This window comes from Ahaetulla prasina, chromosome 2, assembly GCF_028640845.1.
Source record: "Ahaetulla prasina isolate Xishuangbanna chromosome 2, ASM2864084v1, whole genome shotgun sequence".
NCBI lineage: Eukaryota > Metazoa > Chordata > Lepidosauria > Squamata > Colubridae > Ahaetulla > Ahaetulla prasina.
Genome location: NC_080540.1, coordinates 53982372 through 54007859, shown reverse-complemented (window position 1 = coordinate 54007859; position 25488 = coordinate 53982372). Strand labels below are relative to the sequence as shown.

At 38.0% G+C, this 25488-nt stretch overlaps 1 protein-coding gene across 2 annotated transcripts in view; it reads left to right on the top strand.

Moving 5' to 3' along the window:
- Positions 1-25488, top strand: part of SRGAP3 (SLIT-ROBO Rho GTPase activating protein 3) — a 105342-nt gene that overhangs the window by 65686 nt on the left and 14168 nt on the right. Inside the window, exons 11-18 of one of the 2 annotated variants that reach the window (XM_058166536.1) lie at positions 265-367; positions 2721-2781; positions 4271-4348; positions 6052-6186; positions 10084-10189; positions 10434-10661; positions 16079-16158; positions 19150-19330. In XM_058166536.1, the coding sequence (XP_058022519.1) occupies positions 265-367; positions 2721-2781; positions 4271-4348; positions 6052-6186; positions 10084-10189; positions 10434-10661; positions 16079-16158; positions 19150-19330 (972 nt within the window). Of the gene's footprint in view, positions 1-264; positions 368-2720; positions 2782-4270; positions 4349-6051; positions 6187-10083; positions 10190-10433; positions 10662-16078; positions 16159-19149; positions 19331-25488 lie in introns of those variants that run through there. The other variant, XR_009153157.1, reaches the window with a different exon arrangement.

Genomic DNA, 25488 nt, shown 5'->3' with positions numbered 1-25488 from the left:
TGCTATTGCTAATAGGTAAGCAATTTGCCAACCCTCTTCCTCCAAAATAAGGAAGCTGGGTGTTGTCTCCTTAAGATTCAGGGGAGCTCTTCTTGCCTTTGGTGTTTAAATGGCATACTTTTGAAAAGGATATCAAGGTCCATGGAAGCAATGGGCTCACTTTCACAGAGGCTTCCTTGGGTCTCCGTTTGCAGTCTTGGAGCTCTTTCCCTGCCATTGTATTCACACTGATGTTTTATGATTTCTTTTGTTCCATTTTCCCAGGCCCCCCTGTCTTCCCCCTAAACCACAGAAAATGAGGAGACCTAGGCCTCTCTCAGTCTATAATCATAAACTCTTTAACGGCAATATGGAAACATTCATTAAGGTATTGGCTGTTTAACAGTAAGAGTCTGTGAACACTGTGGATGTAATGGTAGCATTTTCCTCTTCTAACCACTGACCTGTTTCCTTTCCTTGGACCTGGCCTTTCCCATGCACTGCACATCACACCATGAAAATGGTTGGTATGCTATCTCTCTCTCTCTCTCTTTCTCTCTCTCTCAGGGACAAAGTCTGCTGGTGCCACACTCGAACTAGCAAGGAGCACACTTTTCTCTTGGGGTTCTGTACTTTTGTTTATGCAGAGGGAAGGGATGAGGTAATAAGAAAGATTTTTCTGGAACAAAACGTTACGGTAGCATCCTTTGTTCCTGCCAGCGGGCTAATTTGTAGCCTATCACATATCTTGTTACTACAGGCTGAGCTGCCCTGCTTCTTTGAAGCTTGGGGTTTATACAGACATCCTGAAATTTAAATGTAGCGCAATTTCCTCTCTTAGAAAAATATTTCCTGCTAATCAAATTTAAAATAAAAAGTGGTGTTTTTATGAATTCCTGGGTTTCATTCAGTATTCACCAAATTTGTATATCTGCTCTTTGTGTAGCTTATCTAGGCAACTCCTAAACCAAATATAAAATTTAAACCACAACTGTAATTGATTAAGAAATAACGTGATAATTAAAACTCACCTATAAAACCAGAGTATTAGATCATAAAATATAAACTCTTTTTAAAGATCTACATTAACAAGTAAGTCTTCATCTGGCGCTGGGAAAGTGGTGCCACAAGAACCTTTGCTGAAAAGGTCCTTCTTCCAATTTTTATCTCATTTAGCGAACTTAGAAAAATATAGTGAAGTATAATGCTAGTGCGAATGCTTTTAATTTCCAATACTTCAGAGATTAGAGATGAGAGGGAACTTGATAGGGATCTAAATTCTCAAAGCACAATAAATGACTCTTTTGGTCTCAATTGCTTTATTGTCTCCTTAGATTTGCTAAAATTGAAGAATACTTGCACAATTCAGGAAGAGGTCCAATCTTAACCCATTTACTTATAATCAGAAGCCACTAAATTGAGCAGAAAGAATCAAGCAAAATGAAGGGGGGGGGGAGCAGATGATTAAATACCGTAATTCAGTCTTGCCACAGTGGCATGGCCTGGTCTGCTTCCAACAGAAGTGCCACATTGGGAATACATCTTGGAGCTGCAAATAGGTTGTCCTCCTTGGATAACCTCCAGCTTTTTCTTTTTTAAAAAAAATGTAATAATCTGCAGCCCATACAATAAAAGACGTAAAACTACAGCATTAATCACTTTTAATATTGAAATTATAACATCAAAACCAAAAAAATAAAAACATTTTCATATGCAAGGAAGTCAAGACAGCACAGCAAAAGGAGGGGGAAAGCATTTTAAGAAATGCAGAACACTACAGCAACAAACTATGGCCATATTCCCCTGCATGCAAAAGTCAAGAATTTCAGGTTTGGCCAAGAGAGTTACGTAAATAAAATGAACTGGGTGATGGAAGTGTAGGAAGAACTCCACGTGGGAAAAGGGAAAATGGCAAGAAGAGTCTGAGAGTCCATTGCCGAAGCAGAGTAATTGCATACCAAGCAGTTCTATGGGTGTTGGACGGAGCCTGAACTACTATAGTTCTTTCTAAGCTGCCATTGCATTTGAGCTTTCATAGCCTCTGGAAAATATGCTTACCCTAACTGTTCTTACTCTTGCTTAACCTTTTCTTTTCTCCCCAACTTTGCTGCTTTATTTGCTTATCAGAGGAAGAAGGAATGCTCGAACAAGAAATCAGGTACTGACTAGAGGCCCCCTATCTAGAAAAATACATGTGTTATTTATTGCAAAAAGTTGCTGTGGTTCAAGGGACCTATTTAAGAGAGCCCTTCTTTGAAGGAGAAAGAAGAAAATGAATACAAAAGCCAAAGTTCACGAGAGGATAACTTCCCCAAACACATTAATACATGTAGATAAATATACACGGATCTGCAGAGCTCTTTAAAACTGGTTTTGTGGAAAGACAAAAAATTGTTGGAAGGTTTAGTATGCTAAATGGAAAGCATTAGTGTAGCTTAGCCAAAGTCTGATTTGGCTCATAACTTTGAGCCAGATGCCTCCATTTGATAATCAAGATTCAGCTTCTTGGGAACATTGCCAAATTAACTTTCTTACAGTGGACAGTATAAAGGATGTGCAGATTACTGTTTGAAAGCTTACGTATTTTAATTTCTTGCTAACTCAGTGACTGAACTAACAGAGCTAATTTTTCAACCTGCAATTTTGCTTGAGTATGCTTCATGAAACCACTGTTCTCATCAGATCAATATACCCAAATCAATATATTCATTTTTTTAAAAAAATGCTATTTCTTTCCCAAGGATTCGGGACAGGCAATTCCACTTGTGGTTGAAAGTTGCATTCGTTATATTAATTTATATGGTAAGTTGAAGTGCTCCCCTCCACATTGGCCTCAAGGTTTTCTTTTAAGGTTTTCAGCACAAGAATGTGTCTCCACTAAAATGTAAAAATGATATGTCAGCTTATTTGACTAATTACATGGGACTCAGCCATTGTTATATTCAATTAATAAATGCTTGTCTTAACCAGAAAACAAAATACTTTCTGAATGACAAATAGTTGGATATGGAATTGTGCTCATTGACCAAATTATTTGCCTGGACACTTTTGATTGAAATCCAGTGAACTATTCCTTCTCCCTCCACTGCTGATGACTGAATTTTTTTCATTTTGTTCTAGTATGAGCTAGGCAGTAGCAGGCTTTAGGCACAGTGCGTCAAAAATTCAGGAAATGCCCAATTTCACTCTGCTGACATATCACCCCCCCAAACAGAAACAATTCATAACAAAGAGTCACTTTGGATAGCGGTATGGGTAGCATATAAATTTAATAAATAAATACTTACATAATTGTAAATATGTTTCAATTTGTCTTATCTGAGGCAGCTCCAGAGATCTGAAAACTTTGGACAATGCCAGCCACAAAAGAACAGGAAAACATGCCCCATTCTTGCACTCTTTGGAGGCTCCAGAGGTTGTGTGAGAATACATCACATTCTTGTTATGGCCTCTGGAACCTCCAAAAATCCATGAGACTTTTCTGCCCTTTTGAGAGTCTGCATGAGAATGTGGTGCAGCTTCCTCTGGAGTTTTCCAAAAAATCATGCAAGAACATTCTTGCACAATTTTCAGAGGCTCCAAAGGCTGAGTGAAAGCAAAGTCCTCTTGCACAACTTCCAGGTGGTCTTGAAACTACACCAGCGTACACAAAATTCTCATGCAGACTCTAGGCGTGTCACCAAAAATGATATGACATGTCACTTGTGACACTCATGTCATAGGTTCACCACCACTGGTTTAGGCCATATTGGGTTTACTTAAATTCTTGTCTGTCACCATAGACCCTCTTTTCCTTCTCCACATGAACAGGGACTAAATCAGCCAAAGGTTGCACTGAAGCTGTAGTAGAATGGGCAGGGTTATAGTCAATTGTTTCCATGCAAGAGTTTGCAGAATCATTTTGGTTTCCTTTCTGTCAAGGCAAGAGAATTCTAAATCAGGTTTAACCGCCTAAACCTTCTCTACCACCTGAGTTTATCTTACCTGCTTGAACATATCAAAACAAATTGCATACATAGGATTACAGGGAATTCATTGATTTATTTATAGATATATGAGCAAGGAGATTACATATAAAAATGGCAAGGGGTGATCTATAAGTAGATTTGGGTCAATGAACTTATTTGTGTAGTACAAGGGCTTACCCATCCCCACCTCCAACTGTTATTGGTATCCTATAAGTAAAATATATATTTGGAAGACCTAAATGTGAAGGTAACCAAAATGATGGAGAATGATTCCTAATAGATTACTAAGCTTTCTTTTGAAAATATATATTTTTTCACTTCAGGTTTACAACAACAGGGTATTTTTAGAGTTCCTGGATCTCAGGTTGAAGTCAATGATATCAAAAACTCATTTGAAAGAGGTATGTAATTAGTTGGTCATTCTTGTTGAAGTGATTTGCTGTTGTTTTATTTTACATGTACTTATTAGAATACATATACATTCTGAATTCTGTCTCTCTCTTCTCCATGTGTGATCAGAGACATAAGCCACTTCTTTTGAGCTTCCTCCTCCCCATAGTTATACTTGTCTATGGAGATCAGTCATCCAAGTCATGGTTGCCCCAAAAGGTGCTTTTTCAAAGAGCAGCTAGGCTTTGTTTTTCCCAAAGACATTTCACTTCTCATCCAAGAAGCTTTTTCATTTCGGAAGAAGCTTCTTGGATGAGAAGTGAAACATCTTCAAGCAAAAACAAAGTCCAGCTGTCTTTTGAAAAAGCACCTTGAGACATAGTTAGAATAGAATAGAATAGAATAGAATAGAATAGAATAGAATAGAATAGAATAGAATTTTTTATTGTCCAAGTGTGATTGGACACATAAGGAATTTGTCGGTGCATATGCTCTCAGTGGGCATAAAAGAAAAGATATGTTCATCAAGGTACAACATTTACAACACAATTGATGGTCAATATATCAATATAAATCATAAAGATTGCCAGCAACAAAGTAACAGTGTTCTATATAAGCATTTGGGATGTGTTGCGAGATTTTGCTATACTGCATCATAAAACCAAGGAATGTTATGATTTTTGCCCATTCTTTATTAAACACAGAATTAAATCACAACATATTAGGAGATACGAATGTTTGTGAATTTTTGCATGCAGATGATGCAACCTCATTGGCTAAAAATCCAAATATTTTGCAATTAATATTAGATTTCTTGTATGAGTCATAAGAGTATGAGTCTGAAGTTTAATATAGAAAAATCAAAGTAGAAACATTAGAAAAATAAATAAATTTGTGTATCTTGATAGAAAGTTGAATTAAAGATGAAAAAATCTTTGGAGAAACATTAAGACATACAAATGTTGATAGAAAAGTTAGAGGGTCTGTTGGAGGCAATGAAGTCTATGACGAGAGAACTTTTGGTTGGGTGGGCATGATTCTTTTATCACAAAGAAATAAGATATGGTTAAATTGAATGTGGAATGGCATACTTATGTGCGTAATGAAACGAAAAAGCATAAGGTCAGGAATGAATGGGTGCTGAATGAATGTGGAGTCAACACAAAAGTTGAGTGAATGACCAGTATGAGAAAAACACACTGAAGGGATTAAGTCATATAAAGAAAAAGAATGAAGGTGGAATTGCATAGCAAAGAAAAGTGAGGAAGATTGAGAAAATCATGATTGAGCATAGTTGATGAGTTCTCAAAAAGAAAAAAGTGAGAAGTTAAAGAACAAAAGACATTGATATCTGGATGCAGAAGAAAAAGATGATTTTGCAAGGTTGGAGAAGAAAAGTATAGTAAATAGTGCTTGTGGGAATTTTTTTCCATTTCTTATTTGTACTGATTTCTTTTTTCGTGTGTGCTTTCTATAATGTTGTTTACCCTGAAAGACAATAGAGTGACGTGTTTGCATGTGCATATTATTTTACTACATTAGAGTTCAGCAGGATTATGATGCTAATATGATGACAAGAACAACAACAGGGAAGAGTTATTCAGGGAAGCTGATTTCCTAATTTTTGTAGCAACTTTTTATTACTACGATATGTTATGTTTTCTGTATAATCTAGAATTGGAACCTAACATTATAAATAAATCTTTTATCTCAGGTGAAGATCCCCTTGCTGACGATCAAAATGAACGTGATATTAATTCTGTTGCTGGGGTCTTAAAATTGTATTTCCGGGGACTGGAAAATCCACTCTTTCCTAAGGAAAGGTTTCAGGATTTGATATCTACTATAAGTAAGTAATTTATAATAAGTCAGTTTCTTGATTTTTGCATATTATTGTCATGCGGCGGTGAAGGTGCTTATGGGAATAAACCATGATTTATAGCGGGGTGTCAAATTTGATTTCATTGAGGGCCGCATCAGGATTGTGTTTGACCTTGTGGGGGGGGCATGGCCAAGGTGGGCATGCTTAGCTTGACGTCACTGGTGTCGGGGGCGTCTGTGGTGGCCCGAGTGCTCTGACAGCGAAAATGGGTTCCCGACCTCTGTTTTCGGCTGTGACGTCCTCCTGCAACCTCTGTCAGAAAAAATGGAGCTCAGGAAGGTCACTGCGGCTCTCCCGAGCTCCATTTTCACTGGCAGAGGCACCGCGGGCCCGTCCTTTGTTGTTTCCAGAGTGACCCTGCAGGCCAGATCTAAGCAACCCATGGGCCAGATCCGGCCCCTGGGCCTTGAGTTTGACACTCCTGATTTATAGCTTTGTGTTATTGCCAACCAAGCTTCTATAGTTTATTGCATAAAAAGTGGTTATAAACATGGCTAAGAATAATGTGTGGTATGACAAAAAACCAATTTTATTACTAATATAAGGTGAACAACTTGGCAGAATATTGTGTTATGTATATCGCAGGGTATTTGCATATCTGTATTGCCATGTAATTTATAATGTATTGTGTGGTTGAGAATGCAGCTCCCCTTCCTATTTTCTTTATTATAATCAAGAAGCTAAAATATCCTTTCAGTAGAAAAAAAATTGTGGGAGTTTTATAAAAACTGCATTCTTGTAAGCAATATCAGCAATATGAATAAATATTCAAGGACCAATTTAATTGCATTGTAGTGTTCCATATTGCTTTTAAGTAATATTTGTAATATCTTGTTTATATTACTGAATACCTTGCCGATTGTTCTGTTCATATATATTGTGGAAACACGCTTAAAAATAAAATGAAACTTGACCTTTCTCATATTAAATTATTTTTTTCTTTTGTTTAAACTTTTTATTAATACAGAAAAAAATTCTGATTTTTGAACAGTAAGGCCTCTAGGAAAAAGCATACTTGAACTAATCTATAATCTCATTTAACATCCTCTTACTTGCAATTTATTTTGTATACTTCATTGTTTGTAGTTTGGGGAATTCATCCTTATTAAAGAGGAATATTTCTCTTATCTTGCTCACTTTCTGAATCTTAATCCTGCACTGTTTTTATCTAGTATTATTTTTTTTAATGATAATGGTCACACATGAGGTTTAAGGTTTGTATACTCTTCTTAATCCTTTCTTCAGTTGTATACTGTATAGTGTAGTCATTACTTAGAAGTTCATCAAACAGGTGTTGAATTTTTTTTGATCTGCTAGATCATGGGTGTCAAACTCACCGCATCATGTTGCCTTCAGGTGATGTTTAGTGACGTTTTTTCCCCTTTGTGGAGCTGGGATGTGCGTGGCCTGTGTGTGACACATCCAGCCCGCTGGCAGCCAGTTTGACATCCTTGTGCTAGTTCATTTACTTTGTCAGCAATGTTCCTTGGTGACCTAATAGATGCCTTGGTTGCGGATGGCCGTGTGATGGAGCATTGAAGTACTGGTCTCCTTTCTTTGGTTAAGATGTCCATGGTTGTGTTGGATGAACTGGGCATTCCATCCAGTGCAGAATTAAAGAATCTGAAAGCAATATTAGATTTAAAAATACAGTAATCACAAAGGCAATACTATAAAATAAACCTGGAAAACATTAGCCTTCTGGCAAGATGCAACCGGCAATTTCTGCAGAATTATTAGAGAGACAAGAGAAATTTATAAGCACACAATTTAAATAGAGATGACGGATCAACTGTTATCCTACTGCAGTTAGCAATTATTTGTGGCATTCTGCTTCACTGAACGTAAGCAGTATATAAAGACATGACAGCTATTATTGAGTTCAGTTTTAGATATATTCTGCAGAAGCTAACAATAAGGCTACTGAAACTTCAGTATATATTCATTGTCTCACAAGGCAATCTCATAAGTCATTTCACCAATCACTTGCAGCAGTGAAAACTTACCTGCTGTGATTAAATGATTGGATGGCTTTTATTCATTACAATTCCTGTCATACGTTCTGGATATTTGCAAGTTCCTATGGAGATACTTACGTATGAATGTAATTCATTCATACATATTACAAAGGGGGAAGGGGGGGAAAGAAATATTCCAAAAATTGGGATGGGAAGGAAAACCAAATCACTCCTCATGCTCCAATTCCACAAAAATACATTTTGAAATTGTGCAGATGCTTTGATTTATTTCTATGCTGTCTGTCATTTTTGTAGTTCTGCTGATTAAATAAAATTTTAGAAAAGCTCCTAAAAATTCCATACACACACTACTAAAATTTCTGTGTAGAGGTGACTGAGCGATCTAGGTCTTGTTAAGTCCTATTAGGAGAATTTATACACAAATCTTGAAGAAATGGTATACAATTCCCAAATCCTTGTTTACAAACAAGTAAATAAATTAAAAGAGAGGAATAAGTGCATTGTTGTTGTTTTTAAAAAAGTCTGGCTGAGGAATTCTGAGAGTGAAGTCCATACGTCTTATAGTTGCAGAGTGTTGGGAAACACTGCTTTAAAATAAACCAAAACCTCAAAAGCTAGTTGTAAACAACAATTGTTGGACCAATTTATTTTGTATCTGGCAGGTACAATTCCCTCAGATCAGGTGCTTTTAAGCCATTTTTTGTTGTAACATATAAATAGCAATAGCACTTAGGCTTATATACGGCTTCACAGTGCTTAACAGCCCTCTCTAAGCGGTTTACAGAGTCGATATATTGCCCCCAACAATCTGGGTCCTCATTTTACCAACCTTGGAAGGATGGAAGGCTGAATCAACCTTGAGCCTGTGAGACTACTGAACTACTGAACTGCTGGCAGTCAGCAGAATTAGCCTGCAATACTTCATTCTAATCACTGCGGCACCACAAGTCTTCAATAATAAAATATCCTCTGAAGCAACATTAGTAAATTATATCTAGTAGCTAGTAGTAGTTTTGACTTATGACCATAATTGAGCTCAGAATTATAGTCATAAGTCATGTTTGTTGTTAAGCAGGTCACCATGTGGCTGCATCTGATTTTATGACTTTTTGTGCAGCAGCGGTTAAGTAAACATCACAGCCATTAAGTATATCCATTGTCCGCAATGGGTGTTTTTTGCCAGAAACAGGACATAAATGGCAATTTCTGACCAAAAAAACATTATAAATCACAATTGTATGACTTGGGATGCTGCATATGGCCATAAAATCAGGCCGGTTGCTGACCTTCTACAATCATGTGACCTAAGGGGGAGCATTGTGACTTCAAATCCAGGTTATATGTAGCCTTATAGGGCTTCATAGCTTGGCAATCAATTGTAAGTCAAGAACTACCTGTAGTGACCAACAAAAGAAGTACCACCATTTCCACAGTCTGTCCAATCAATTTGTTTGCTTTGAAGAGGAATTGCTGGTCTTGGATCTAAACTTCCTTTGGTCAGTTCTAATGCTAATTTTGCCACGTAATAATGTAGTGAATGTATACAACATCTCTTCTCAGTTCTGCTTTTGGATTACTGTGTCTTTATTTGACAGTTTTCAAATATTTCCTACTTGTTTGAGAAAGGGCAACTTGATGTGCAAAGAGAAGGAAGTGCCTGTCCTGCAGAATAGCAGATTATTTTGGGAGGTTGACTTCCAATTTGTTTGTCTTTGATTGTGTCTGTAAAAAACCCAGTCAACTGTTTGACTTGTTCTGTTACCATTTTTGTTACTGTGACTTGCTTCAAGTCCGGGGTACAGTAGACAAATGTTGAGATGCATGTGCTTATAAATAAATAAATGAGAGGTTGAATCTGAACACACGTTTCATTTTTATGTTACAGAAATTGAAAACCCTGTCGAAAGAGTGCACCAGATCCAGCAAATCATTATCACCTTGCCACGAGCTGTCATCATTGTAATGAGATACCTCTTTGCTTTCCTTAACCAGTGAGTATTTTCTTTTAACTATTTACTTTGAATGGAGCTGTAATAGCCTTCCCTGGTCAATACTCTTCCCTTTCAGTGTTCTCTTTTTCCTCAAACCTAGCACTGGGCAAAAAGGAGGAGTGTCCCTTGACCATCATTACTTGTAATTGTTGCCTTTTGCCCAGCTGGAGGAAATGCCTGTAGAGCACTATATGTGTAATACTTGAAGTGTGGTGTCATAGCTGTGGGTTACTTGTATTTGCAGCTTGTCGCAATACAGTGATGAGAACATGATGGATCCCTACAATCTAGCCATCTGCTTTGGACCAACTTTGATGCATATTCCAGATGGGCAGGATCCAGTGTCCTGCCAGGCTCATGTCAATGAGGTCATCAAAACCATCATAATCAATCATGAGGCCATCTTCCCTACTCTCAGGGAACTGGAAGGACCTGTTTATGAAAAATGTATGACTGGTGGGGAAGAGTACTGGTAAGAAACTTAGAAATGAAATATGTGCCTTTAGCATCTTAAGAACGTTAGGAATTTCTTCTTGTTAAAGTGTGGGATACTATTTAAGAATTTAAATAGTAAGATGATACAGAGTTATTCTCTGCCCAGACTGGAATGGATTGTTGTGCATGTATTAACTATAATTATTATAGTTATAGTATAACTACAGTATAATAGTTATTAATAATTATAATTATTGTATAACTATAATTATAAACAAAAATAATTATTATTGTTTCTAAATATCTTGAGTTGCCCAGGAAGATTTCAAATAATGTTGTGTTAATGGCATGTAGGAACCCAATGGAAGTTTAGAGGCTAATTCATTTTCAGGTCTTTTGAGAATATAAATAGAGATTGTTTGGAACCAGTTTCACTCAATCCAACATTCTTCTTTCCATAGGAGAATCCCAAATTCTTTTTTAATGGCCCATAATAAGGGCATGGGTTGGGTCTATTACTCCCTACTGCCCTTGTTCTCCATCAATTGATATTAGTTTATGTTCTCCAAATGTGGAGTTCTGTCTTATTTTTTGAAGAAACTACCAATCGCTTGCCAGCCTTTTTGTTTCAATGATTTTGCTTTTTAGTACATATAGTATTGATTCCAGCATGAAGAAAGGCTAGAACAAGAAGCAATGGGTGGAAACTGATCAAGGAAAGAAGCAACTTAGAACTAAGGAGAAATTTCCTGACAGTTAGAACAAATTAATAAGTGGAACAACTTGCCTGCAGAAGTTGTAAATGCCCCAACACTGGAAATTTTTAAGAAGATGTTGGATAAACATCTGTCTGAGATGGTGTAGGGTTTCCTGCCTGGGCAGCGGGTTGGACTAGAAAGCCTCCAAGGTCCCTTCTAACTCTGTTGTTATTATTATTATTAAATACAGTGATCCAAATATGTAAATTCATCTCTCAAGAGTTGTAATCTTTAGCACACATTTTACACATTTGGGGGCATATTTTGATGCATTAGTAAGATTTGTTTAGATCAGGGATGTCCAAACTTGGCCCCTTGAAGAGTGGTGGACTTCAACTCCCAGAATTCCCCAGTCAGCAACTTGCTCATATTTATAGCTCATGCTGGCTGGGGAATTCTGGGAGTTGAAGTCCACCACTCTTCAAGGGGCCAAGTTTGGACACCCCTGGTTTAGATGCAAATGACAAGACTTTTCAGGCTAAAAACCACATTTTCTCCTTGTTAGCACACTCTAGTGAGGCTTTGGACATGGTGGCTGGGAGTAATAGGTCAGCCATGTGTTTCCTAACTCTAGTGTAGATAGAATAAACATAATCCTCTTAAATCCAGTAACTGAAATCATCTTTTCCAACAACTTTACATTATTTTGAACAAAGGTTACTATTTAAATATTGTTTCCTGACTATATAGTTTGCCCTTAGGTGAGATTAGGTTTTTCTTTAGTTTCTGTTGATTATAGCTGCCACTCTGACTGGTTGTAGTTAAGTTTATGGGAGTTAAAATCAAAAACTTATAGAATACACCAGGTTGCCAAGGGATGGGTTAGATTTTAATTATTGGGTTCATCATGAAGTCATTGCTTGCATTAGAGCAAACAGTGAAGGTTCTTAAAAGCATTTATTTTGTTTATTTTACTCTTGTTTAACAGCTCATTGTCTTGATGGGCTTAGCAATTACACTAAACTGATAATTATTCCCAAAGCTAACAATTAAATCCTATACATGTCTACTCAGAAATAAGCCCAGTTGAGTTCAGTGGGACTTGCTCCCAGGTAAGTCTATATGAATAAAGCAGTCTTGGGAGGAAAAAACTGAAAAAGAACTGAAAGTATTACCAACCACAATGAAGCTAAGACCAACACCCCTAGCCTAAAGCCCATTTTTCCTTATTTTGGGTGGCACGGTGGCTCAGTGATTAAGATGCTGGGCTTGTCAGCTAGAAAGCCAGCAGCTCAGGTTTAAAACCCAAGCTCCATGCAACAGGGTGAGTTCCTGTCCTTGTCCCAGCTCCTGCCAAACTAGCAGTGTGAAAGCATACAAATGCAAGGAGATAAAAAGGTACCACATGTGGGAAGATAACAACGCTCTATGACATCATACTGGCCACATGACTCTGGAAATGTCTTCTGACAGTGCTGGCTCAATGGCCTTGAAACAGAGATGAGCACCTCCCCCTATAGTCAGCAAAGACTAGCAGAGTAAAAATTCACAGGGACTCCGTTACCTTTATCTTTTCTTACTTATTTTACTTCCCTCTGTATAACTGTAGAGAAATCTCAGAAACTTAATAAAACATCCTGAAAGGAGGAAATGTAAACCATGTTCATATTCTAGTATAGGTTTTTATGGCTCATGTCAATCAAGCAGTGATGAGCCTTTTGGCTGAATCTCTGCACTCTAGTTTTTTGATATCCTAATTAATCAGGACACCAGAAAACTAAATCATGACCATTCATTCTGAAAGATCCTCACCACTTCCATGTTTTTGATAATAAAATTCATGTAAATGTTTCCATGAAGGCATAAGGAGTTGACTATGACTTGAAGGAAACTTTACATATAGCTGCCAACTGTTTCAGATTCAATAGGTTTCCAGCAGTTTTTCATGTAATCATTTACATCAGGGGTGTAAAACTCAAGGCCCAGGGGATGGATCCGGCCTGCAGGGTGCTTAGATCTGGCCTGTGGAGCCACCCTGGAAACAGTGAAGGATCAGCCCGCGGTGCCTCTGCCAGCAAAAACGGAGCTCGAGAGGGCTGTGTGTGACCCTCCTGAGCTCCTTTTTCACTGGCAGAAGGTTGCAGGAGGCTGTCACAGCCAAAAATGGAGCTCAGGAATGCCCACAGGTGCCCCTGACACAAGTGATGTTGAGCTGGCCATGCCCCCTCACCCCACCCCCACTCCCCAACGTTAAACATAACCCTGATGCGGTCCTCAATGAAATTAAGTTTGACACCCCTTGATCTATATGGCCTTTGCCCCACTATCTGGGGCAACTATCTGGGACACTTTGCTCCAGAAGGTGACTTCCATCCTGGACTCCTCCCTTCTGGTTTTTACAGCAACAGAGAACTTAAAGTGGCTGCTCTTGAAAAGAAGGGCAATCCTGACTGGTGATAGAAGCCACTTAGGACGGTAGTAAAACTTTGTGTGAAAAAGCACAAAGTACCCTTTTCTTAAAACAATTGTTAGCAGGAATGGGAACAAATAACAGCAGGAGCAGATGGTGATGATAGCAATGACAGTTTATCTCATGCTGTCTAGCTCCTACTTTCCAGGCACCAGTGCATTCTTAATGGGCTTTTGTGACAGACTGAAATCTAAGGAACAGATCAATGAATGTCTGTTTCCATTAGATCTGTTATATAAAATGGGACAAGTCCACAAAGACTGTGTTTCCTATTATATCAGCTTAAAATTTCTTCTCAAACACAAAACAGATGTTCCCATCCTGCTAAGGTGGGAATGTGGCTAGCAGGCAATAGCTATGTCAGTTTCTTGGCATGGGCCCATTAATCGATAACCAATCTTCTGCTACATAATTAGTACTTCAGTTCTGGATAATGGGAGGAATATAGGATTAGGCCTTCAATCCTAATTTTCATTCCTTGAACAAATATATTAGACATATTGCCATGAGACAGAAATATGTAAATAAAGAATAAACAAGTTCCACCAAAATTATTTTAGACTTTTGTCTGAATTAGCTCTGATACCTTTAAAGAACTCTTTTTAATCACTGCATAAAATATAAGACAATAGAAAACAGGGTCTAGGACAACTTCCAATGGCCAACTTGCCGTGGTAATTTCACCACAGCCAACCTGTCATGGCCATCTTGCCATAGTCATATTGCCAACTCGCCGTGGGACAACTCGCCCTGGACAATTCCATGTGGGATAACTCAAAACGATAAATGCTGTCCAGCCCTGTTTCTTCAATATTATTTCCATTTTTCTCCAATGGAAATAATGTTGAAGAAACAGTGGCAGATAACATTTATTGTGTTGAGTTATCCCGCATGGAATTGTCTCTTGGCAAGATGGCCATGATGGGTTGACTGCTGCGAAATAGCTGTGGCGAGATGGCCATGGCGAGTTATTCCATTTCATAGGAACCAGGCCCAATTCCTGCCACAAGATGAGGGAAGCTCTTTAATTCACTTCGAGAAGAACAAGTAAACAGATGCCTGTCCTTTACTATCCACAACTGTTTAATGAAGGGTTCTTAACAATCACTAATCACAGTGCAACGCACTGGAGTATGTTGCAACAGCCCTTTTCTTCAAGATCAAAACTCTCATTGTATAGATGCTGCCGTCAGGTGCCACTATTGTCAGACATCACTCAGCTCTCATGCATGTGCTTATTTCTGAGAAAGAACTGTATATTTTTCCAACAAGGCATTCAGCTTGCCACAGTTGGGGGAAAAAAAAGTGAAAATATTTTCCCTCCATGACAGCTTAAACAATGGCTTAGGACTGTTTGGCATTTTCAGAACTCGCCCAACTATGCCAATGTTTGTGTCATTTCTCGAGTGAAGCATAATGGGCAAGATGGCATTCCATTTGGCTAGTGGTAGTGCCACCAAAGTTGTTGCTGTGTTGTTACAACGAAAACTGCTTAATTGGGCTCCTCTTACTATGTGGAGAAATAATGATAGGAGGAGCGGTAAACAGCAAGATATTCAACAGTGCAGTTACAGTGGAAGCAGAAATGTAGTAGTAGATTTGTTGAAGGTAAAATGGTATTATAGGGATTAGGTGGCTATGGGACTAGGACGTTGAGTTTGTCAATCGAAAGGTCGGCAGCTCAGCGGTTCGAATCCCTAGTGCTGCCATGTAACGGGGTGAGCTCCTGTTACTTGTCCCAGCTTCTGCCAACCTAGCAGTTTCGAAAGCACGTAAAAATGCAAGTAGAAAAAATAGGGACCACCTTTGGTGGGAAGGTAACAGCGTTTCGTGCGCCTTTGGCGTTGAGTCATGCCGGCCACATGACCACGGAGACGTCTTCGGACAGCGCTGGCTCTTCGGCTTTGAAATGGAGATGAGCACCACCCCTTAGAGTCGGCAACGACTAGCACGTAAGTGCGAGGGGAACCTTTACCTTTACCTTTACCTAAAATGGTATTGCAAATTAATCCCTGCAGAATTCATATTCATCCAATATATTCTTTTGAAGATATATATTTAAAATGAAAACATTCTCATGGTATACAGACCCCTACTGCAGGTTTTTGTTTTTTTTTAAGTCTGAGATGTTCCAGTTTTGCAATTCTGAAATTGTTCAGAGCAAATTGAAGTTTCCTGCCTTTACTTGTTAGTAAGGAGTTCACATATCTTTTCCCTTTTATCCCCATTTTAAAAACCTCTTTATTAAAAATAAAGTGCATTTATTTATTCCACTTTTGATTCCAGTGACAGCCCACACAGTGAACCGGGCACTATTGATGAAGGAGATCATGACAATGGCACAGAGCCACACACCAGTGATGACGGTGAGTATAGAAACAAGCCATGGACAATTATGTCTATAAAAATCTGCCAGCGTTTACATTGTTAAATGCTAACGTGCATTTAATAACTAACCAAGTTTCCCTAGATTAACATGTGGCTGTTTGCAGGGGAGGATGTCTCTTTATGTTTGACACTGCCAATAGGTACTAATAAAATTCCTTGAAATATGTGTAATTGAAGTAAGGATGGGATTTTTCCCCTGCTGTCACGATTGAATTCCAAGGCAATGTGGAAGTTATTCTGACAGCCTGTTTAATACATTAAAATTCTATTTGACGTGAAAGTGACGCCTCCAATTTGATTGTTATTTTACGTAGTTCCAGTTTTAGGGTAAGAAAAGGAAATGAAAAAATGTTCTTTGAAAAAAAAGTCTTGAGCTTCAAGGACATCGATGCTTGTATGTCCTCAATTTGCAACAGTTCATTTAGTGACTGTTCAAAGTTATAGCAGCATTGGAAAAAGTAACTTGTGACCATTTTTCACACTCATGACCATTGCAGCAGCCCCATGGTCACATGATTTTTGTTTGGATATTTGACAACTGACTCACATTTATGATGGTTGTAGTGTCCTGGGGTTGTGTGTTCACCTTTTGTGACTTTCCGACAAACAAAGTCAGTGGGGAAACCAGATTCACTCAACAACTAGTTTACTAATTTAACAACTTCAGTGATTCACTTAACAAATGTGACAAGAGAAGTCGTAAAATGGGGCAAAATTCATGTAAAAAAATTTCCACTTAGCAACATAAACTTTGAGCTCAATTGTGGCTGTAAGTTGAAATCTTGCTGTTCTTAGATTTCTAGTTTATAATGTATTTCCCAGGAAGAAAAAAAAATAAAAAGCAATTTTAAGTGTAGGGAAAGATATCACTGACAGCATTTTGAAACTGGTGACCCTTGTCAGATTTTCCAGCTGGCTTTGTGTCAAGTGAAAACTGTAAGATTTCTCAGTCAAACATACCTTAACTGTACAGTCTACTTCTTTGTTTCCTGGATTTATTTGAACTATTGTATAAAGGTACTGGAGATTATTATCATAAGAGTTGTGTGCATAATACTAACATGGCGGTGACATTCTCCAGACTTATGGTCCTGCAGAACTTTATGAGACTTGGAGATAGCACAGGACTTTTTAAATTTTCTTGACACATCTTTCCCTGTCCAACAAAAATTATTTTAAGTTGAAAAATTTATACAGGATTAAATGACAAAAATCTGAGGAATTAAATATAACATTCATTCCATGTTATATTTATATCTATTTATGTCCATTTACTTTTGAATGCTAAGTTTCAGAACACATTTTTTCGGTATCTGCACATCTAATATAGCTATTTGATCACATTCCCCCCCCAAAAAAAAATTGATTTGGACATCAGTATAAAATAATATGCTTAGAAACAATGGTATCATTTTATCATTTAGGAAACCTTCTTATAGAACCCTGTATTTTACTTGAACTTAGCATGCCTTTGTTTTTACGGCTTTTAGTTCCATTAATTTTTCTCTTTAGTGATGCAAATACCCATATTCAGTACCTTACCAGGACAAGTTATGGGAAAATTGACATAACTGTTTATTGGAACTAAGGGCATAAGAGGAGAAAAGGATAAGTCAGCTAATTGAAGATGAATGTTTGAAAGGAGCAGGGGGATGTCAACCCTCATTTTTTCAGTGTGGGTGACAAACAGCCTTTCTTGACTGAAAAAGTTGAAGCAAGCAAGCTTCCATTTAGGCAATTTTATGCCTGAATGGTTATGTTAATAGTTTTGATTGGAGTTTCTGGGTGATTAACCATAACGTAAGTATGGAGAGGAAGAGCTGTTTTATTTTTAAGAATTTATATAATCTCTCTGAGTCTAATTCTACATATCTGGTCCAGTGTACTGGTGGGGAGTTAGATATTTTATCTAGATTGTATGGCTATTTTTGGAAGTCATCTTGAGATTATATATTACTACTAAAAGTTGCTTCATTTGAACCACACAAAGGCAGATGGTGTAAGATAACCTTTCCCAAATGCTGCTCTTCATACATTCAAGGTTACAATTCCCATATAATGTCCAGCTGATGTTAAAGAGCATTTTAGCAGAAAATGTAGAGGCCCAGCTAATTTAGACTGGGGACTGTTTCTCAGTATTGCTATACCAAGATGATAACATATGAAATCTGTTTCATAAGAAGCCTATTGCTTTCTGGCTTTAAGCAGACAAGAACATTAAAATTGTTCTGCTGGATCTGTTTAAGGTTCATGTTACTCAACATTCTGGTTTGAATGGCAGACAGCCAGGCGTTTATTAAAAAGGTGATGCTTCATAGTATGCAGAACTGTTTAGTGCTAGCATTAGATAGCCCTGTGTAAATTTCTTCAGACTATAAAGATATATTTTGGAGGCTAATGGCATCAATAGAGTTAAACTCATAAACCTGGGTGTTTTAAGCTACTTTAGGCAGGAAATAGATTATAGCTTGTAAAAAGAGATCATTTGAAAGACAATTCTTACTCAGGGCATGTATGCTTCTCCCATTTTTACCTCTGATAAACAGGTTTTATTTGAATTTCATCAGAAGTAATATTGATTTGATTGTGTGCCACCGAGATCAACTCACCACTTTGTCTCCTGAGGGATTTAAGCTAACTTCCTATTTCCTGGGACTCTAAGATTTCCCATCCCCCTCAATTTAGCAAAATGTAGGAAATCTTATCCCAGCTGTCAGCTACTACCCCTCCCTTCTTTCCCACTTGCACTTAAATTACAATGTAGTACCTTAACATTAAGGTGACAATATTCTATTTCCTGGGGAAAGTAGCAAAAATATCCTTCAGAGGAATATCTTTAGATAAGAAACGTTCATGCTGTTCCAGGAATACATTACTGCATTAAACAGACTATAGTGAATTTACTATAATCTATAATCAACTCTCTGTAATTTGATCTTTCTTCTATTGCTGTTCACCCAACTTTATAGAAGTGGAACAGATTGAAGCTATTGCCAAGTTTGACTATACTGGACGATCCCCACGTGAGTTATCCTTCAAAAAAGGAGCTTCCCTTCTCTTGTACCATCGGGCATCTGAAGACTGGTGGGAAGGTCGCCATAATGGCGTAGATGGCCTCATACCACATCAATATATTGTGGTACAAGACATGTAAGTAAAAATTTTATTGTACAGCAGTTTGTATTTGTATTCAGTAAAAAAAAAAAAGACTATACGAAGTCTTTTCAAGAGGCTAAATAGACTTTTAGCTATACGAAGTACAGTTTTTGCTCTTCTAAGGAAAATGGGATATTGGCAGGGGTGAAATGCTCTCGGTTCAGACCGGATCAGGCGATTCGGTAGCGATGGGGGCAGGTAGTTTGGAGAACCAGTAGCAAAAATCCCTGCCCCCCCCCATGCCCACCCAATCGCCCAGTTCCCACTTGCCTACTTGGCAGCTTGCTGCTTCTTTCGGGCTTACTCACTGCCTTGCTTTGCTTCGGCTGTTGCAATCAATTCAATCAGCTAGCAACTCAATCTGCCTGCCTGCAATCCATCTCATCAGTGAGCAACTCAATCTGCCTGTCTTATCCCTTGAATTGGGTAAGTAACTGGTGGTTTTTTGGGGTGGCGGAACTTTAAAAAAATAGTTAATTGGGGTTTTTTAGGAGGTTTTTTTTTAAGACATAGCAATTTAAAGTTAAGGAAGTTTTAAAATTAGCTGCTTTTATCTAAAAATATTAATAAAATAATAAAATAAAATAAAATATTTGTGCAGCTTTCTCAGATTTGGTGTGTTTCTGTAGTGTTTCAGTCTAACTACACAAACACATAAAATCTCACAAAGCTGTATGTGGCATTTTGTGTGTGTGTGTGAGTCAGTTGTGTTGTGTTGTGTTGTGTGTGTGTGTGTAAAGTGTGAAAGTTGGGTTTTGAGCTTTTTGTGGCTGTGTGAGGTTCCTGCTTTTGCAGGGGCCATTTTGGGTGAAGTGTAGCTACTTTTACATTGTGTGTGAGTCAGTTGTATTGTGTGTGTGTAAAGTGTTAAAATTGTTTTTGGTACCTCTTATTTTGTGTACTTTGTTTTTTATTTATATTATTTATTGTTATTGGCCATGCCCACCCGGTCACCTGACCACCAAGCCATGCCCACCAATTAAGCCACGCCCACAGAACCAGTAGGGAAAATGTTTAGATTTCACCCCTGGATATTGGTATATCATTTATGACTTTTGCCTGACTTTTGGGGTATTGCTGTTATTTTATATGTTGATTTTCTTCTTTCCTTACCTTTCTTCCCAACATTTACATGCTTGTTTGCTATAAGCTCTGCCTTTCAGGCAAAGAACTTCTTGAACTATTAGTGTGACCCATGGACCAATCCTTTCAGAAATATTTCCTTACCTAAACAGAGAAGCAGAGTGACTATGGGTGAGCAAAAGAACAGTGGGAATAGGAGTGATTTCCTGGAAGGAACAACAAAGAGAGCTGTGGACCACAAGGAAAAATCCCCCCACTCCCCATCCCATGTGTCCCAAGGACTCCTTCCCTCCAAGGAGGTAATGGGTTTATCTGTTGACCACCAGTGCACCCAGCTAGCCCTATTTTGCCATCAGATATTTGAATTACTCCCTTGTCCTTCCCTCAGTCACTCACCATCAATTAAGGGATTTCAAATTTTGGCTTCAGTTCTAAAGCGGCCAACCGCCGCTCTCAACTGAGTGCAGATGCCAGATGGAGGTGGCAAAGAGAGTGGGGATTTGGCTGTCCCATCTCCCCTTAAGTCATACAACCTCCAGGTTTCTGGGAAGGCATGGTATGCTGAAGCGGCCACAACTTTCCCAAATTTCATTCCGACAGGAGTCTGTAGATTAGCCCATTGAGTTACCTTGTTCAATAACTGTTGCCCTATACTTTCCAGTTTCGCCCAATTAAAAGTTTCAGTCAAACAGATCTGAGAATTTTAGCAGTATATAGATAGGACTGGCAGCAGAAGCAGCAAAGTTATACACTATATTGTGTTTTGTTAAAAGAGGATTTAAAATGATTTGATGGTTTATCTGAAAAAAACAAACACAGTGGGACAAATATACATGCAAGTTATAAAAGTACTTAGTGTCAGCAGCAATGTACTTCAAGTGGTTTGTAGTACAAATCAGCCAACTCAGAAAATAGAATAAAAAAACTTGAGAAAACAATTACCCTACAGCGGGTGTCTCCAACCTTGGTCTCTTTAAGACTTGTGGACTTCAACTCCCAGAGTCCCTCAGCCAGCAAAGCTGGCTGAGGAACTCTGGGAGTTGAAGTCCACAAGTCTTAAAGGGACCAAGGTTGGAGACTCCTGCCCTACAGTATACTTTTGCTTTGTTTTGTAACTACAATATTTTTAAAAATTATAGAATTAATTTTTAGATGCTTTCCATTTAAATGCCATCTACTCTGAATAGCTAGTACCCTCCCTTGTACTAGCAAGCCCTGCATCATCTTAAAGACAGTACTTTCCTCTACCTTTGTCTTTAAAAAAAATGACATTGGAGATAAAATTAGAGAATTTATTCAACCTGAAGGCTGCACCAAGGTTTCTTTCAGCAGCATTCCAAAGGTAAATGGATGTAGCCAACTTTCATGTATCTATTCATTTTGTATAACTGCCCATCTCAACAAGTGAGACTAAGCAGCTATACTGATTAATACATTAATATTTTTCTTTTATTTTTAGTGTTTTAATGTGTATTTTTTTTTCTGTTGTAACTGCCTCTAGTAATAAAGGAAAATATTGTTATTTCTGCTTTTTCTAACAGACAGAAGGAGGAAAAGGGGACTAATTGGAGTGAGTAGAGCCAGGTTTTGAGGAAATGTATTATAAAAGTTTGGTAAATATTTTTTTTAAGGGTAAAATAGCTGCCTTAAGCTAGTGCAGACCTGGAGGCATCCCTCTTGCCCTTAGTGTTCACCAAGAATGAATGAATGAATAGAAAGAGAGAGATAGAGAGAGAGAGAGAGATTAATTAGAGGTAGAGATAATATTCTCACTGGAGGTCTTACTACTTTATATACATCCAGTTAATATACATCCAGTTATATACATTTATATACATCCAGTTAATCAATAGAATAAAGATGTATGTATTATCAACACTATTAATAGTATAATTGTAAGGTCACCATAATCATAATAAAAACAAAGGAAAAAAGCACTGAGAATTATACTACAAACAGAAGAGTGCGAAAAAAATGACCATATTGCTTTAAGACTTTTTCTTGCCCTCATGTAATCCCCTCAACCACCAGAAACTAATAGTTGAAAAATAACATACATTTATAATCCATTCCTGCAAGAATGCTCCAGTTTTATGTGATAATACATTATGTGATAATCCATATGCAGAAGTCCATAATTCTTGAAGACTTAATTGAATATACGCGCTAGGGGTATAATCAAGAATGCAGATATCTGTAGTACATAGTGATTTATAATGTAAATTAAATGTATTAACTGTGGAAGGAATTCTCAAAATTAAAACCAACCTTGGAGTTAGATTGTCTTGCTCAAAATAGAACTGAAAAGAATTCTAGACCACTTTTTAAAGTTTTTTATTTGCATCTCAATGGGTGGTTTTAGTTTCCAAAATCTTCATGGAAATTGTTATGCCCAGGCAGTGGTGGGTTTCAAATTTTTTTACTACCAGTTCTGTGGGCGTGGCATGGCTTGGTGGGTGTGGCTTGGTGGGCATGGCAGGGGAAGGATACTGTAAAATCTCCATTCCCACCCCACTCCAGGGGAAGGTTACTGCAAAATCCCCATTTCCTCCCAATCAGCTGGGACTTGGGAGGCAAAGAATAGATGGGGGCGGGCTAGTCAGAATTTTTACTGCCGGTTCTCCGAACTACTCAAAATTTCCACTACCGGTTCTCCAGAACTGATTAGAACCTGCTGAAACCCACCTCTGTGCCCAGGTGACAGAATTAGAACTTAATGTAAAGCCCAGGTCTTTTCTAGATTTTCTAGATTATTACTGTGGTCCAGTGGCATCAAATATGATATATTTTGATACCTAGAGTAACCAGAGAGGACCCATATACTCAAGTGGTAATAAAGTGAGGATAGGAATAGAAATTTCTGCTCTATCTGTAAAACATAACATGCCTTCAGGGCAAAATATAATCTCTGCTCTTCAGAATTTCTTCTCATTTTACAGGCAAGAATTCTAATTATGTAACAAGAAGTTCTAAAGCAAATCTCCCATTTTGGAAGCCGGGTTGGCTGGGCCTCAAGGGAGTTGAAATTCAATGAAGCTTGAAGGCTCTGTGTTATTTTCTCCCTCCCCTCCCCCCATTTATGTACAGATCTTAGGCATCTACTGCTAACTGTGAAGATGAGAAATGACAAACTGTGTCTTAGGATGTCAGAACACAACCCCCAGCATTTTCTACATGCGTCATTGCAACATCATTTCATCATCCATTTCATCCCTTGCTCCCCATTATATCTCCCCTCATCAAATGGTTGTGATACAGATGATCTCTGTGGACACATTTTTGACAACTAATTCCATTGTTGACAGCTAACCATATTGACATTTGAAACAGTGTTGTTCAGTGTGATGCAGCCAATTGAGTCCTTCCTTTTTTTTTTTTTTTTAAAGAAAAAGCAACTTTCACTAAAATATGAAAAATATGTGTGTGATGCCAGCAGTGGAAACTTTTTCTTTGAAAGAGCTAAGGAAGATTTTTCCTTAAAAATGCAGGCTGACTAAGACTTTTCTTTTTCTAAATCCGATTCATTAGATTCTGGTAGTGGCTGCTACTGTTCACCTACCTTTTTGACATATTCTTCTCAATAAGTTAGGGATGTGTGCTAAATATTGATCGTTACCCAGTGAGGGGAAAAAATAGCAATTATACCAAACAAAAATTTACAACTGCTTTACAGCTTTTTCTTCTTTTTTTTTCGTTCAAACATCAAGACTTATATGCTTATATGTTTATATGCTCTGTTTATTTATATTTGTTGGTTCATAGTTAGTTTTTCTTAATACTTGATTTTGACACTTTTTGATAATTTATTCACATAGAATCTGGACCAGTTTTCAAAATATGCCTCTGAGCTGGGAGTCCCATTCCCCAAGACAGAGATCAGTGAGGAAGACAAAAACAACCTGAAAGAGTGTTATGTTTTTGACAAGTGCTTGGTTTTTTTGACAAGTTTTTCAGAAGTGGCTTGCCACTGTCTCCTTTCGCCTCCTTGTCTAAAGTAGTGTAGGGTTTCCTGCCTAAGCAGGGGGTTGGACTAGAAGATCTGCAAGGTCCCTTCCTATTCTGTTATTCTATTCTAGGGCTGAGAAAAAGTGAATGATCCAAGTTCCCCCAGCTGGCTTTCTGCCTAAGGCAGGACTAGAACTCACTGTCTGCTAGTTTTTAGCCCAATACTTTTACCGCTACATCAAACTTCCTTTACAATAAGCAGTTGTAAAAATTAGAGTAAGTCAGGTAGCTCTGCGTTTATATGCTCCAATCTTACAGGATACAGTGTGTAAACTTTATTGGCATCCAGCCATAAGAAAAGAGAAGACTTATGCATGAGATGAAAAAAGAAAGTATGTTTAGGCCTCCTGCATATTGTGAACAGGGGACTTATGTAAAGTTTTCAAAGATGAGCGGCCAGCAGGGTAGAAACCCAAGCTTTCTGATATCCCAGATATACAATATCCCTAAATAATCAACTAGACTCATAGGACTGGAAGGAATCTTGGAAGTCTTCTAGTCCAACCCCCTACCCAAGGCAGGAGACCTGATACCATCCTGTACAATGGCTCTACAATGTCTTCTTTAAAACCTCCAGTGATGGAGCACTCACAACTCTGGGAGGAGGCAAACTGTCCATTGATTACCGTATTTTCCAGAGTTTAAGACGCACCTTAGTTTTTGGGGAGGAAAATAAGAAAAAAGCTGATTGGCAGGTGGATTGGCCTCCCGGAATACCCCAATCAGCTGTTCCCAGAGGTGAATTTTAGCAACAGGTTATTCGGTTGTAAGCTCTGTGCCTTGCTTTTTTTTACTTTTTTTTTCTGCCTCTGAAATTCTGTTTCAGAAAAAACATTTTTCTGTCTCTGAAAGCCTCTAAAACAGAACTTCAGAAGACAAGCCTCTGAAGCTCTGTTTGGGAGCTTCTTTTCTGAAGGTCTGTTTGGGGGCTTTTTTTCTGAAGTTCTGTTTGGGGCTTCTTTTCTGAAGCTCCGTTTGGAAGTTTTTTTTTCTAAACTCCGTGAAGCTCCGTTTAGGTTTTTTTTTCTGAAGCTCCGTTTCTGATGCTTTTTTCAGCCTCTGAA